General features: G+C 32.5%; 1 protein-coding gene across 8 annotated transcripts in view; it reads right to left on the bottom strand.

Moving 5' to 3' along the window:
- Cpeb2 (cytoplasmic polyadenylation element binding protein 2) overlaps window positions 1–17177 on the bottom strand; it is a 69068-nt gene that overhangs the window by 21295 nt on the left and 30596 nt on the right. For 3 of the 8 annotated variants that reach the window (XM_077110206.1, XM_077110205.1, XM_077110207.1), the window contains 2 exons: window positions 14041–14091; window positions 6617–6640 (listed from right to left, as the gene is read on the bottom strand). The exons of 2 other annotated variants lie outside the window; for them this stretch is intronic. In XM_077110206.1, coding sequence (XP_076966321.1) covers window positions 6617–6640; window positions 14041–14091 — 75 coding nt within the window. The remainder of the gene's footprint in view (window positions 1–6616; window positions 6641–14040; window positions 14092–17177) is intronic. 3 more of the 8 variants (XM_076864355.2, XM_076864352.2, XM_076864356.2) reach the window with 1 other exon arrangement.

The raw sequence follows: 17177 nt of genomic DNA, 5'->3' as shown, positions 1-17177 counted from the left end.
ACTAAATTATGTGTTTAAATGAATAAGACTGAAACAAAACTAACTAGTTTTTAGGGAGTAAAAATGCCAAATTCAATTGTACTTATTTCAACCATGCAAATACTTTGGAAACTATTTCATTTAAAAGTGTCCTAACACACATTAAAACTTAGCATTACATAAATCTAACAGATGAAGTTTAAAAGACTTTTATCTTGAGAAAAAAAATACATATCATAAATATTTAGGGTCTGAATAGAAAGACAGTGACAAAATAAATCACTGTAAGCAATGCCAGAAGGAGAAGTAACCACAAAAACGTTTTGGTAACTATAATATTATAAGTATATTTAGATTCTGTAATCTAATTACATTGTAATGACTGGATATTATAGCAACTATTATTATAACAACAATCTAAAATAAAATATATTTAGTATTATAAAAATATTACACAGTTAGTATATCTGTAAAGAAATCTACAATCTATTAGCCAAAGTTCAGCTGAGCAAAAAATATAGCTGAAAGGTTAAGAACATTTCAAACATGAGCAACACTGCCAAAATTTTCAATGCTTGAAAATAACTACAGCTCTCTTTCAAGAAGCAAAAAAGTTATGGATTTTTCATATTAATTTAAAAAGAAAAGTTAAATAAATATAGATCTTCAAAAAAACTACTACTTTTTACCTTGCCAATTATCCTTCCCTATAGCCCAAATTAATATGGCTGTAAAAGAAAAAAATAATAAGGTATGTCTACCATGTACAATATACTTCAAACACTCATTCTATAAATGATATACACATTTTTTGCTGATACTTTGAAGAAATGACAATTAACTATAATGTAAATACAACAAAAATCCTGTGGGATGCAGTCAACACCACACTTAAAAGGAATATTTATAGTTTTAAATATATATTAAAAAACTAGAAATGATTAAAACCAATAACTTAAGTTTCTGCCATGAAAAGCTGAAAAAATAGGAAATTCAACACAAAAATAAAGTAGTAAAAAACAAAACAAAGTCGATGACACAGAAAACAGAGACTAACATTAAAGAAAATAAAGACAAGAGTTTAATTGAAAGCTTATAAAATTGATAACCCCCTGGGAAAGTTTATCAAGAAAAAAGAAAACTCAAGTTATAAATTCTACTTATGAAAGAGGAAACATGAATCAATATAGAACTTACAGACATTAAAAGGCTAGAATCAGAAATATTATGAACAACTTTATGTTAAGGAATTCAACATTAAGAGGAAATGAACAAATTCCTTTTAAAAACAACAACACTTATCTTTCAACTCTGACCCAAGAAAAACAGAAAACTCTAAAGAGTTTGATATCTTGAAAAAAAAATCCTTTACTTAAAATGCAAATAAAAACAAGGTAATAAACCTTCCAACAAAGAACACTCCAAGCCTAGATGGCTGTACTGTAAAAGAAAGACTTTTGAAGACAAAATAACAGCAATAGTATACAAATTCTTTTAGAGCATAAAGAGGTAACACTTCCTAACATTAAAATTTCACAAGAATATAATAAGAAAACTCATATATAATATCAATATCTCTTATAAACACAGATCAAAAATCCTACATGACATTGGCAGAGTGTAGAAAGCAGGCTGTGCCCTTCTAAGTTGCTGCTCCATGATATATAAAACAGTAGTTTACAAGCTGTGCCTAACCCTTCGTTACTCCATCTTATAAAGCAATTATTTGCCATGAATTATTCCATTTGACTACAAGTGTTGAAATAGAACAACTCTATACCTTGTTTGTACAAGTAAAAAACCACTATATGCCTAGGACAACCATAAGACAAACTGAAAAATTAACTGTGCTAACAAAAATGACCACCTGTGAACTTGCTGAATTTAATCAGAAGCACATGGATACATGGGCATATCAACTCCAATATCAGAAAAACCAGGTCCATGAGCTTATCAGCTTATTAACTCCATCATATTACAAGATAAAGCAACTCCCTTAACTTGAGACCCATAAAAGGTAGAACAAGGTAGCATACTGACCCCATCATCTGGTCACTCACCATGAGCCTTTTCCAGGAAAACTACCACAGCAATGAACCTCTATTTTTGTCCCCAGGCTTTAGCTCAGCACAGTTTCTCCTGTGCCTGACAATAATGCATAGCTCACTCCAAACTGACATCTCAAGTTGACACTCTGAAACTGCTATCTGTATGGACACTGGACTAGAACAAGTTCCATACTGTACAGCTCTATGCCCTCAACAAGTTCTTCAGCTGGTTCATAATCTTATCTGACCACCTACAAGGACTCTGCATTCATTCCTATGTGCTCTCTGCCTTTGCTCAGTTCAGCCTCCTGAACCTGTGTGGCCACCTTAACCCCTTTTAGCGCTTGCGCGCGCGCTCTCTCTCTCTCTCTCTCTCTCTCTCTCTCTCTCTCTCTCTCTCACACACACACACACACACACACACACACACAATTATATTAGTGTGATGCATGACTTGTGTTACTGTTGAAAGTGGTATAGCTTGATAACAGTGTTATTCAATAAATTCTGACATTGTGGAATGACACAAATTTGTTTGGTCTATATTAATGGCGTAGCTCACTCAGAACAAAGGTAAATCCAAAAATATATGAAAATGAAAATACATCATGATTAAGTGGAATGTATTATAAGCCTTTAGAAACCCTGCTTCACCATCATGCCTCGCCATCAGGAAAATGCAAATTAGAAGCATAATGAGTCACTACACATGTCTTTGCAGATTTCATCTCTAGACATATTTACTTTAAAATTAAGTTCATTAAAATTCTGTTTCCTTTAAAAATTGGTATGACTGGGTAAGCAGTCTCATCAAAGTGGGGGGCAAGTTGGGTCAGCAAATATTTTTCTCTATGAAGGCTCGAACAGTAAATATTTTAAGCTTTGCAAGTAATACATTCTCTGCTGCAACTGCTCAACTCTGCCATCATTCTAACTCCAAAGCAGTCAGAAAATAAGTAAATAAATGGGTAAATAATCGCTGTGTTTCATAAACTCTGTTTAAAAAATGGGAAGTTTGGCCTATGTGCCATAGTTTATTGACTGCTGTGTTGAAGTATTATTCTGGCATTTTTTGAATGCCTCAGATGCCTTCTGCATTCTCTGATAGCTATTGAAATTATCAAAGATGAGGATTTCAGCCTTGGTTGAATCATAATAAAAAGGATTTGATAGTGGAGATAGTAGGAACTATACACTTATTCTGGCTACTTCACAAGACTGTTTCAAATCAGAAAGTCCTGGGTCAGCTTTAAAGAAATGCACGGATATACTTCATTATTAATAATTCCTTATATATGATAGCACATAAATCTGAATGGCTATATGCTATAAATAAGTCAAACCTCAGTAACTCAAGCTCTACAGTTTGTATCCCTTTAAAATTATTTTTCTTATCTTCCCATTCCACATGTAATTTACTAACTCAAGCTTTGAGTTTCCTTGCTGGAAAAGACTACTCCCTGAGGCTTGTATCAACTAAAATAGGCTCTTTATTTCTATTATTTTAAATATTCTATATATTCTTATTTTAGAGCATAGCAGCCCTTTAATCTTCTACTAATGGGGCAGAGATTGTGATATAGAAATATTTTAAGTTGAATGACAGGCTTAAATTACTCTTTATACCCCCCTATGTAACTCCCACTTTACTCTAACCCAGACCACTCTACTGCACCCTCAGAATGGAATGAAACAATAATATCAAAGAGAGGTAGTTTTCTTCATGTGAAAGTCACCTCCCCATGTGTGTATTCCTTTCTTAATCCTGTTTCCCAGAAAGCTCTGAAGCAGAATTCTTTATAGCTCCCAAGAACAGGGATACATAAAAGAAGTAGTAGGTTCCAAATAGAATACAGGGAAAGAAATCTTTGTCATTTCTTAATTACTTCCTGTAAAATTACATGTTGATTATTCCTAAGTCATACTTCAAAAATGAATATCTAAAGCCAGAGTTTCTTGAGGAAACTGAACTGTATAAAGTCATTTTGGTAGTAACTTAGTCTGATTGTAACCCAGTGATAAGTCTTAAATGAAAACAGCTACTCTACGTTGGAGGGTGTGAGTCAAAGGCCCCAAGTAAAAAGAAAAAGCAATTCTTTCTAAACTGGATTTTGAAAGTCAGAATGCCCTGTGAAATTCATACTGTTCCCCCACTGTTACTCTGGAAAGAGTAATAGGAATTTGGGACGGAAACTCTTATCAACTCATGTGATGCACTGTACATGAACAGAAGATATGAGAGACATTTTTCCTTAAAAAATGACTAAACAAATGAATGAAATAAGTTTCTTTGATGATCTACTTTAAAACACTAAGTTCACAAAAGGGGATATTTGGTAGTTAAAAGATTACCAGTCTGAGATTGACATCATGTTTAGCACAGAATGGGGGAGGAGACTATGCAATGAGAGATCTAGTGACTATTTCTAACTCTTTATGAATTCCTTTGGTATGCAGGTTTTTTAAAAAATATATATATACTTTATTATTCACTGTATCAAAGTACTTTTAGTAGTAGTAGCTTCAGTACTTTCAATATACTTTTTTTCACAGTAGCTATTTCTAATGGTATAACTTTCCAGTGAATATCAAAATCACAATTTTAAAAAAGGCTTCTAAAATTCCCAAAGGATCAATTGAAAAAAAACCACAGTAATGCCATATAGTCAGAGAAAATTCAGGTATTAACCCCCCTCCCTTAAGCTAAACCAAATATGTGAGGAAACTGTTAGCTCTGTCCTAAAGGAGGATTTTACCATAAATGTGTAAAGGCTTAAAACCATGTGAGTCTTCCTGAGAGGCAGTTTCGAAGTACAACTTCTGTTATAGCTCCCAGGACATAGAGACAGAAGAATGAATTGTAGCAAGTTCCTATCTAAAAGCAGGGAAAGAAATTTTTGATTTTTCTTAATATCATAATCATAATCTATACTTACTGAATTGAGATAAGTAGATAAGTAACATGACTTTCTGACTTTCTGACATTTTGCTCCTAAGAATTTACTAGATCATGATATTTACACATTGGAGTATTCTTAACTAAAAAGTCACTGAAGTTAAAAATTGGTAAATATGTAACAAGATAACTGAAACGCTATATTGCATTGTGCAATAAGCCAGTCCACAGTTGTGAAAATGGCTACTAAAATTCTAAAGTCTCCTGCTTTCTTCTCAGCTTACTAACAGCAGTCTTTAGCAAGTTATTCAACTTCAGTTTTCTAAATTTTGAGTTTCTATCCTAATTTTTATAGTGAGAAAATTGAAGAACCAAAAAGATCCAATTAATTATCTAAAGAAACTAGATTCCAGTAATGAAACTAAACCAGACAATCTGAAATATGAAACTGAACTACAACTTAAGAATATAAAATACGTGGGTTTTGGTTGTCAGTGGGGGTGGATGGCTTCACTTGTTTATTTTCAAAGTATACACACTCATCACTCGGTGAAAAGAAGTTGAAGCACTGGCACATATTCACAAAATGTATCAAAGGGCAATATTATTACTTATTACTGTTCACCCTCCATGGCTTAAGGGAGATCCTAGAGGTTGGGGAAAGCACTTTGTAGTCAGTGTGGCACTCAGAACAAGCAGAACTGCACCAACAACATGTGGGTACTGCTCACTTAGAGAGCAGTCCATTAGTGTTGTCACTTTTGGTTACTCTCATGCTATCAACTCTTCTCCCTCTCAATTTCTTTCTTTTTTTTTTCTTTTTTTTTTGAGAGAGAGAGAAAGAGAGAAGAGAGAGAGAATTTTTTTAATATTTATTTTTCAGTTTTTGGTGGACACAACATTTTTATTTTATTTTATGCGCCCCGTGCATGCCAGGCGAGTGCATTACCACTTGAGCCACATCCCCAGCTCCTCCCTCTCAATTTCTGCACATGGAAAAGGAGAGGGGAAAAGTTTTAAAGAGAGAAAATGTCAACAGCCTTCCTAATGAGTTTAGTAACAGGCTTGCATCACACATTTCTAGACTCATTCTTAGGACACCACACAAGAATGTTGAGGAAAACCCTGTCATGAGGGAAGGAGAGAGAAACCTAGAGGCAGTGCAGGTGGGCAGGGGTGAGCAAGAGGGAAAGGACTATGGTTTTAGAAGACAGAGTAATATTAGCAACGCAATTTCTACCAGTCAGTGCTAATTATCTACTTAGTACACATACTATTTTCAACTGAGTCAAAGATAAAAATAACCTAGAATTGTAAATTATATACAATGGATAAGACAATGGGGATAGTTTAGAGAGAGGAAAAAAAACACATGGTGTGTCAACTTTACTAAATTTATTAAACATGTTTCTTAAACAGACCCACTATAAGCAGAAACCTTATTTTAAGATACAGAAATAACTTTTTAAAAAGTTTACAAAGGAATATTTTATTAATAACTATAATTAGTATGAAAATACACCTTAAAGGTTGAGAGAGTCAGAATGAAAAACTTGTACAAGTGCTTACATAAAAATATAGTTCTTCTGTGAGTTTTAGACATTGCATGGAAATTCTGGAATAATTAATTACAACACTGATCAGTAAAATCCAATTAGAAACAATTATACCATAGCAAACAGAAAGGAATTACCTCGTCTTCGCCCATAACTCCTTGCTGCATGTAAACAAAGGACAAATTGTAAAATGTCAGAACTAAAAATAAGCCCACATATACAAGTATCTGTGATATGAAAAAGCCATGTGGGCATCTGAAAATTAGTGCTATTTTGTTTTAAGAGCTGTGATAATGTCACTACAGTACTTGCCTGATGTTTTACCATTTACAAAGCATTTTCAGATGTGTGTGTATATACATACATACATATATAAACTCTTTTAGAAGCTAAAATATGAACAGTTTAAAAGGGATAATTTTATTAAATAACCATTATTAAAATCACCTAAACCGTATAAAACTATAAAATTAGGCAGGAAGTACATAATTTACCCTCATTCACATTTAAAATTCAGAAATATTTATTTCATCTGATCATGATAGAAATATACAACAATTTATAGTTAAATAGTATCCCAAATAATTTTCTCAATGAATAAAAACAACTTGTATTAAATTCTTATTTCCTATTTTTTATAAAGAGTAGTGATGGTATGCAATGTCCAACAAATTATTGTTATTTAGATCTAATCTACATTATAGGAAGAAGTAGTTGACCAAGAAAATATACTACCACTAAGCTGATACTATGAGGCCTGTATAGCTGAGATAAAATATAAAATCTGTATTCACACTTGCTTGGTTAGAGAAATCGTTAATGATGTACTATAAATAATACTTTCTATTCTTTTGATATATTTTTTTAACACATATCTACTAAATGTTTATGTATCTCTGGGAAAGGAAAGATTCAGATACAAATTATTATTAATATAATCATAGAAAAACATTTCAATTTGATACTACCTGTTTACATAATTTCTAAAAGGAAAACAATACTAAAATTTCTTCTTAAGAACCTATCAGTTTGATAAAACCCCCATCTTGATTTTAAATAACTCTTCCTATCAAATCTGAGCACATAATGAGTATTTTTACCCTAGAATTAATGTATAAAGTCAAAGCAATAAACCAAAAAAAATGACTGTTAAAAAATTAATATCTTAATTCATAATTAATTCATGTTCATAGACATTTTTGGGTCTGGGAAAAATTCAAAACTGAATAAATATCAAATCAAAATACGTAGCAAACGCTGTCATTTGTGTCAAACCCCCCAAAAAAGTATAAAATTTAAAAATCAAAAGAAAACATTTGACTTCATTAAATATATTCTCTTCTAGAAATTTAAAAAATATATTTTCAGTTTTATAATGTTAAGGCTTTAAATAATGTGACTATAAGTTAGAATGCTACATTTATTCTCCTATAATAAAAAAGTAGGAATACAAACTTATCAACTCTTGTTAATTTACATTTGCAAGAAAAATAGTCAATAAACATAGGGCTCATATCAGATCCTTTTAAATAAAATAACTAAATTTGCATCTCTATCATTACAATGTCTTTACTAAACTATATGATTTACACTTATCCTCTCCTTAAGCTCCTATGACCTCAAAGCCTGGCAGATTTATTTCATAGCTCATCTGTTCTACATATTAGTTTAGGGTGAGAGTGAAAGTGCTCGTAGCATTAAGAATTTTGTTTTCTAGGTCTTTTAAGACTTTAAGAGGCCTTAAAAATAAGAGTTTCACAGAAATGGGAGATTAACTATGCAAAATAAGATTCTTACAGGTAATATTCAGAGCTATCAAGAGTAGGCTGTCCAAGAGTGAATTCTCTAAAAGTCTTAGTAGCTGTATTAAGCCTGGAAATAGCCGATAGTTCCCAAACCTTTCACAGTATCTCTCAGGAGTTGGGCTTCCTGCTTATCCCTAGGTACAGTGTAATGATGTTAATCCAGTATACATCTGCTTTAGAAAATTTCATTCATAGCTATAGAGGGCCAAAAATTTAAAAAGGCATATGGAACTATTTTCATTAAATTTCAAGTCAAATGATGAATTATATTGAAGCCATAACACAGCATATAATTTTTGACCTACTTAAAAAAATAATGACATCATAACCACTTTATGTTCATAAGTATTGTGTTCCTAGCTGAGGCTACTCAATACTAAAATAGTTAAAATATGTATAAATATTCACAGCATCTTATGTTTCATCACATTCCTAGGCTTAAACATAATTATTTAGACATTTTCTCAAACTAGCTCATACCTGAGAAATTTTAGAATCCTGTAAAAAGCCACTCTATTCCCCACCACCACCCTGGATAACTCTAAGAAGTAAAACCGACTTCATATAAAGCTAACCCATGTGAAATATTTCCTGTTTCCTGTCATGGAAATAACCAATTTGCCACAATTACACTAAATAATGGTTTTTATAACTCACTTTTCTACCAATGTTTCTAAGTGAATTTTGCAGGTATATTTCAGTATAACATCAAATCAGAATTATAAGAAACCCACCAGTAAGAAAAGAAAGTTATGTGACTATTTTTTAAAAAATATTTCTTTAAAAGTCTGCTACTCTAATTCAGAAAATAATTTAGGGGAAAAAAAGAGGAAACATTTTTTGCATAAAAATTGTATTTACAACATCAAATTTCATGAACATATATTTGATTAAATATTTATAAAAAGGAGCTTTACACAAAAAATGAGGATTGGATCTTTGATACACATATATGTACATTTAATATATACATATAATATTGATGGGTGAACTTCTTCATGTATTTAAAGATAGCAAGAAGGCTCTGAGAATAGCTTGAAGACCTTGCCTATAAGAAGTGACTTTACAATTTGATCCTGGTTTCTCAGTAATCTTATTCAGGGTTTTATCCACAGCTATAAAAAAGAAATAGAATGATTTTAACATTCTGTTTAGGGACTTTGAGCCTTAAAATACTGGCTGTCAGCTAAAGCTGTGAAAGCTGAATTATTGCAGCTGGAAAAAGGAATATATAAGACATACCAAATTAGCTGGAAAAAGGTGAAAATTCTCTCAATGAGAAATTATTTTTATTTCCTCAAGTTGAAAAAGCAAAAGTAGGAAAAGAAATCTACTGACCCCCAAATTATAATAATACTTTTCAAGATCCAAATAAAATCTGCTGTTATCTACTCTATTCATTCCCCGCAGCATGACAAAGAACTCAAGATTCCTATTTTCATGACTTAATATAGTGTATTCAGAACATCTGCCTTCAGAAATGCAGCTTCACTTATATGTAATTTTTCTTTAGTAAAAGCTATGCAGAATTTCTCCCTCCCCCCAAAAGTACAGCAAGCTTTTGATAACATAGATGGCAATACCTGGGTAATCAATGCAAATTTAAATTTCAAACTAGCTTGCTGATATCATCCAATCCAATCGCTATACTTCTGCTCTACTTGTTTCCTTTTGTAAAAGATGGTAATAAAAATATATGTAATTTTACTTGGGAGAGATGGGGAGAGTATAATGCAATCCAAATAGAGACAAATACTTGAATGATACACCATCTTGAATTTCTCCTTACTACTGGGGAAAAAGGAATTTTGTTGTTTATTGTTTTACTATTGATAATATATAAGTGTAAGATTTATATAGTTAGAAATATAAACAATATTTAACCTCAGATTTTTAGACAATTTATATATTCTTATGTAATGTGATTTCCTTAAAGTGCTGAATGGTAAATGAGGACTTATATTCTATAATATTTTAGTTTTTCAATGGTGGCAGTCTCCAATAGTCAGTTCATCTTGATTTCAACTTGATTTGAGGAACACAGTCTACTCAGAAGTAGTGGCCTTCTTGCAGTTTTATTTATTAATGGTGTTTGCACTCTCTCTTCTACCAATGTTTCTTTGTAAATTTTTTATTGTTTAATTTTTAATAATCATGTTATATATGTGGAAAATATATCTGAATTAACAAAATCTCAGATTTAAGAATTTGCATAGTTTTCGCTAGTGTGACCAAATCCATGACTTTTAGCCTATTCCCTGAGAATTGCTTAACAGACTATTTAAAAGTTTAACAATAAGCTGGGCACAGTGTTGTGACTCAGGAAACTGAAGCAGGAGAATCACAAATTGAAGATCAATCTCAGCAACTTAGTGAGGCCCTAAACAAATTAGTGAGACTCTGTCTCTAAGAAAAATAAAAAATAAAAAAGGGCAGGGGATGTGGCTTACTGGTTAAGCACCCTGGGTTCAACCCTCAGTACCAAAAAAAAAAAAAAAAAAGTCTAACCAGAACTATGAATTAGCTAGTAAGGTAGAATCATAAAACCTGTATAATGTTTGCCATATCTAACTAACAACCAACTATACTATTATTTAGATGGTATTATTTTTTATTAAAGGTATTCAAACTTAACATTATTGGGACATCACAGGTGATCTGTCTTCCAAATTTTCTAAGAAATATTAATTTATTAAAAGAATTATGAATTTATTTTAATCTGTGCATCATGAAAATTAACCTTGCATATTTCAAGAAGCAAAAGTACCATCATTATTTTGTATTGATCCAAACTTCGTCCCTATAAATCTTCTACAAATGGCTCCAGTTTAGCTTTTTAGAATAACATAAAACAAAGTTTTGTTTATTATATATGACATCCTTCAAATAGTTGAAAGTATCAGTATGACTTCTCTTAATTTTATTTTCTCCAAAGTAGACATACTCAGCTCTTTCATCTATTCAAAGGACACCATTTTCCCTCTTGCAAAATCATTGTTTCTCACTGTTCTACATCACTCATTACTTCCAGCTAACATTTACTTTCAGGAACTGTTATAAATACTTTAAATGAGTCAATTCATTCACTCTTCTAAACAGTCCCTCTGACGCAAGGTAGTATGCTATTTTCATTTTAAATATGCAGGAACTAAGTCAAAGTAAAATAAGGTAAACTGTTCAAGGTTACATAGTTAGAAAAAGCAAACTGGCTTCATTCAGAGTCTGTGATATCAACCACAGTGAACTATTGCTAAACAACTACAAAAACGTTCAGACAAAATGTATTAATAAATATTGTTTTTTTGAAAGTCAATAGTATTAACTATGCTTGTTGGGTAAGGGATACAACTTACTTAATCAACTGTCCAAAAGTGAGTTATATATATATGGCATACTTTTTATTTTAAGAAAAAAGCTTTTAATAATTAAAAAGTCATCCTTCTCTACTAGACACTACACTTTCTTTAACGGGTTAATGATATTTAATAAATAGTTTAAGCAGAGCCTTGAAGTAACAGTATTTACTTTTCATATTTCTCAGGGAGACAATATGCTAATACAATTGAATTTCATTTAGTTAAAAGTAGCTCAAGAAAAAATTCCCTTTACCTTTTAGTGTACTACACTTTGCTAGTTCTCTCTTCGATAACCTTAATGTCTAAAATTTAAATTATTACTATTTAATACTTCTTTATCCCATGAATATACCCAATTATGTGATTTCTTGCTTAACCTCTTTACCAGTGATCCAAAATAAGTAAAAGAAAATTTTTTCCTCTTTGGATCAAATTGTCTCTTCCTGACCTATATACATCTTGATGTCCTAGTTTCATTCTCTTTTATTTTCCCCTTGGTCTCTTGGCAAAAGATTCCAGAATTTCTAGGTTGACTTCCTGTATCAAGTATATATTGTAGCTCCAAATGATAGACTACTGAGTGCTTACATAATTAAAAAAAGTGATTTGTCTACAAGATGTAATTGTTGCTTGACACGAAACATGTATTGTATGTGATCTCTTTTCCATTAACATAATGGCTTTTGACAACAAAATCAACAATTAGTTTAATAAAGTTTAGTGCAACAAAAATGTAAGTTGTAAAAACAGTGTGTCTACAAAGCTCTTCACTCACACAAAATTTGAATATTTTATTGTGACCATCCTAGCTTACACTGTTTCATTCAACAATATAGGAATATCTGTGAATAAGCTATAAAATTATCTCATAAAGTATTTCTCTTTCAAATGGAATTTAACAGAATGTGTGAAATATATGCAAATTCAAACTTTTAAACAGAATTGCTTTATCACGAGTTAAAATAGAAATGTGAGGAATCTTTATTTACCACACTGAATGTTTAAGGAAGAAAGATCAATATTTACAATTTATTCTTTCCTGAACTTATCATTATTTTATAAATCAAGCAAAGGGAATAATAAAAACAAGCTATTTTCTGGTTTGTACACTCAGTTACAGAACTATCCTTTTTAGTTACAGATTTAGAATCAGAAATCAGCTGTCCAATAGGAAAAAAAAATATTGAATACAGAAGTGGAATTTCTAGAACATGTCTTGTCAGAGTCCTCATGCTCAGAGTAGAAAAGATTAGGCTACTGTATGGCAGACCGCTCAACACACAAGTTAAATGTTGAATAGGCCAACCAATCAACTCTCTTAATGCTCTGCTTCAATTTTTTCTCATTCCAAATCCTATCTACTCTGACAATCTCCCTAGTAGCATGAACTTTATTTTTACTTTTCTGTCACTGTTGTTGTCTTTCCTTAATATTAGTTTACATGGCCTAGATTTACATTGGCCTCATTTTCAGTGTTTATTCCTCAACTTTATTGCCAAAACTTTAGTTGAAATATAAGAGCCAAGTCCTTCTACTGTTATTTTTTTTAAAGGAACTAGGATTTCTATTTCTTTCACTCCCTTTCCTTCCCCCACTCACCTATTGTGAAGAATATTTTAATTTTCAATCCCTATTCCTATAATCATGGCTGTGCTAAGCGTTATAATTCTGTCATACATTAATATTTGTTCAACAGAAGGAAAACAACTCAAAACTTATTTTCATCCTAACTGAACTTCATTAAGTAAAATTTCTAATTAGAATCAATTAAGCTAGCATTGACTATAAAATTTACAGAATCATTGGTATATTCCTTCAACATAAACATAAGTACTTACACTAAGAAACAAGTCACTAACACTAAGAAACAAATTCTACATACTTTACAAACTTTATCTTATTTAATTCTTGTAATAAACCGACTGTTTTCATTTTACAATTGGGGAAATGAAGGTGACAATTACTTGCCAAAGGTCATAACTTAAAATAAGAAATCCAGTTTATACCAGTTCAAACAAGGATTGCCCCTATGTCTGTGACCACTGAATTAAATTACAATGTCACAAATACACTTCAATGACTACTGCAGCCTGAATATACTCTTGATTCCTAATTCTTTCTATATAGGAATATCTATAGCTTTGTTGTTGTTCTTTATTGTTTTTGATATAGGGTCTTGCTAGTTAGGTCTCAAACTGATCTGGTCTAAAATTCCTACTGCCTAAACCTCCTGAGTAGCTATGATTACAGGCATGCACCACTGTGCCTACATCTACAGCTTTATTTCATACTTATAAAATGATTAAATCATGTGTATGGGTAACTTTCAGAGAAACATGTATTTTTATTCCTCTTCATTTATATAAACCAAATAGAAACAAATTTTTTTATAAAACTTACCATTTAACATCAACAGATTGTCAGTTCCTGGATGTGGATAACTCAATCGACCTTTAAAATGAGAGGAAAAAAGTAAATTGAATATTATGGAGCTATTTGAAAAACCAAAAAGGGAAGGGTGAATAGAGGAAATAATACTGAGCACAGTGTATTTCTTAAAAATTAAAAAGCTAATCTTTAACTCAAAAGTATATTAACTAAATTATCTTTTGAAAATTGAAAACAAAATGAAAAAGTTATCCTTAGTTCCTAGACTGTAAGATCACAATGTGATGTGAGAACAATGACATCAAAGTTTGTTTTCTGAAATGTAAAAACAATACAGATGTCCTAGTTGTAAAACTTAATATGGAATATGAATTTATTAAATTTTTTCAAAGCTGTCTGTAATTTTCTCTACAGATTTCTTGTGCCACAAATAAAACTTGAAGGAATTTATATTTCTAAGTCAAAAATGACTAAATTGTTAAAATAAAAAATAAGCAGAAAAATTCATCACAACTTTCTATTTAATTCAATGTGGTTTTATAATATTTAAATAAAGAAGCATAATAAAAACATCAATTTTATTATTACAAATGTTATTGGAAATGTAGCTTGTTTAGCTTTACAAATGGTTTAAAAATAAAAAGTGAAAAATGTTACAGTTTATGAGCATAGCAGCAAAGTATTTCCTTTGAGTCATTCTTCATTCAAGAACTTTGTGTTGCACAGTGATAAGAGTACTACATAATGCTAAAAATAAATGCTATGCACAAAACATACTGTGGTTTATACGGTGTTCACATAAGACCATAAGACTTGCTTGACTAAATACCAATAGCAAGGATGATCATCATTTTCAGCCCATTAAAATATAGTACTTTTGACAGGTGCAGTGGCGCATGCCTGTAATCCCACCCAGCATCTCCAGGAGGCTGAAACAGTAGGATTTTTGAGTTCGAAGTCAGCTTCAGCAGCTTAGTGAGGCTTTAAGGAACTCAGCAAGACCCTCTCTCTAAATAAAATATTTTTAAAAGGGCTAGGGATGTGGTTCAGGGGTTAAGCACCCCTGGGTTCAATCCCTGATACAAAGAAAAAAAAAATACAGTTCTTTTCCCTAATGTTTGAATCTGATAGACTATTAAAAAAGGTATGTTTAAAATATCTTCAGAAAATGGTTGAAAATTAACTGTCTAGGACTGTGTTCTAGCCACTTTCAGCATTGTTTTAAAAAGATACTATGATAGCATAATTCAGTGCCACCAGAAGGATGACCAATATGTACCTGACTGTGACATAACAAGAGACAAGCTGTATCCACCTTCACCACCTCTGCAAGTACTATAAGGAGCCTTTAGTGTATCCAAACTTCCCATACAAGTCAGAGATTGTCTGCTGAATTTTTTCTAATTATGAAGTTAATTTAACCATCTACGAATGCAAGAATGAGTAGCAGAAAATTCAATTTTGGCATTAAAGTCTACATACATGTATGAAAGATTATGTTGCAGAGGAGACCTGTGGGGGTCCCAGAGTCACCAATCTGTTTTGGGGATCTTGAAGTAAAGATTTCAAGCTTGTCTCACAGAGCAACAAGCAGGAATTGATTAGAGGAAAGCAAGATAAACACACAACAGTACCTTCTTAGGAGAGAATCTCATGGCTCTTATAAAGAATTGGGGTTTTGTAAAGGATTTAGGGCATTTTGTTTTTGACTTAGTTTCTCATATTCCCTTAAGTGGTTATTACTCTTTGTATAGTCCTCAGCAAATTTTCTTAGTGAGGATGGTTATGACCTGGTCATGAGGGGAGAGTTGTGACTACCTGACCACAAGAGATAGTTGTGACATATTCTTGAAACAATAGTTCCCTGAAGGGGTTATTTACTATGGGTAGGGGAATGTTTTGACATAGCAACGCCCATTTTCCAGATACCTGTCAGCTTTAATCAAGTTTTCTGTTATCCTCAGTTCTTTGTCTTATGGACCCTCCTTGATGGATATATCTGATGTCCTCCCCCTACTCACCTGCTCATGGCTATTTACCTAACATACAGATCCATACAAATACATACATATACACATAGACATGACTTCATCTGAACTCTAATTTAACTATGGCTCATTTTAATTTCAGACTTAGTACAGTTAAGCAAAGTGTTATTGTTCCCTAAAAAAACAATTTACCACCTCTTATTTACTCCTAAGTTTCGTGCTGCAAGATATTAGTAAACTAAATGTCCTAAATAAGGTTGTCATCCTCCAAAAACATAATTAAGTTTATTGTTCTGATACTTAAATATGAAGTGAGAATTTATTCAGGAGATACAAAATAGAAAGAACTACAAAACAGTTTTCCTAAATTGGATTTCAATAACATTATACATTATTCTGAAGTATCACAGCTTATTTTGGAAATATGACTATTTCTAAACATCCTGTGCATGGCCAAATTTAGAGAACAATTTAAGGTTTAAAATATTTCTGACTTGAGGTTTAAAATAAAAAAGCTCCTACACAAGTGGCAACACCTGTTTTGCTATTCAGTATAACATGTTAATTAACTATTCTGTGCTGACAGTATGTAGGATGAGGAAACAAAAATGAATAAAACAGAGACCCTGCTGCTACAGATGCCGCTGACCCAGATGCCACATTCATGCCAGGAGGTCTCTTCTCTGAGCATGGCCTCGGTTAACTGGATACCTTTGTGGTTGCTGCCACTGAACCAAAAGTCTCCTGTCAATCAAGTGCTGCCTGCTCTGCTACCACCATTGCTGCTGTCTCTGATTCTACTGCGCCAGCCTGAGGTCCTCTGGAAGTCTTCTTTCTGGGTGCTGTTGTCACAGAAGAAACTGCTGCCCGGATGCAACTGAAGCCAACACTGCTGCTGATGACCAGAGTTATCCTGGTGATGCTGCCCACAAAGATGCAGTTGCAGCTGCCATAGCAGCCACCGCTACTGCTGACCCGCTGCCTGCTGCCAACAACCACCCCCCATGACCACTGCCACCATGGCCTAGAAGACTGCTGCGGGGGAGACTCCAGGTTTGGTTGCACGTGGCTGCACCCATTTTGGGACACCAGCCAGGGCCTGGGGCCCGTGTGCCAGCAGGTTTACCACCACAAGAACCTCTGCCTGGGGACTCCAGCTGG

This window comes from Callospermophilus lateralis, chromosome 8, assembly GCF_048772815.1.
Source record: "Callospermophilus lateralis isolate mCalLat2 chromosome 8, mCalLat2.hap1, whole genome shotgun sequence".
Lineage (NCBI taxonomy): Eukaryota > Metazoa > Chordata > Mammalia > Rodentia > Sciuridae > Callospermophilus > Callospermophilus lateralis.
The sequence above is the reverse complement of the archived record's forward strand: the minus strand, read 5'-3'. Positions and strand labels throughout refer to the sequence as shown.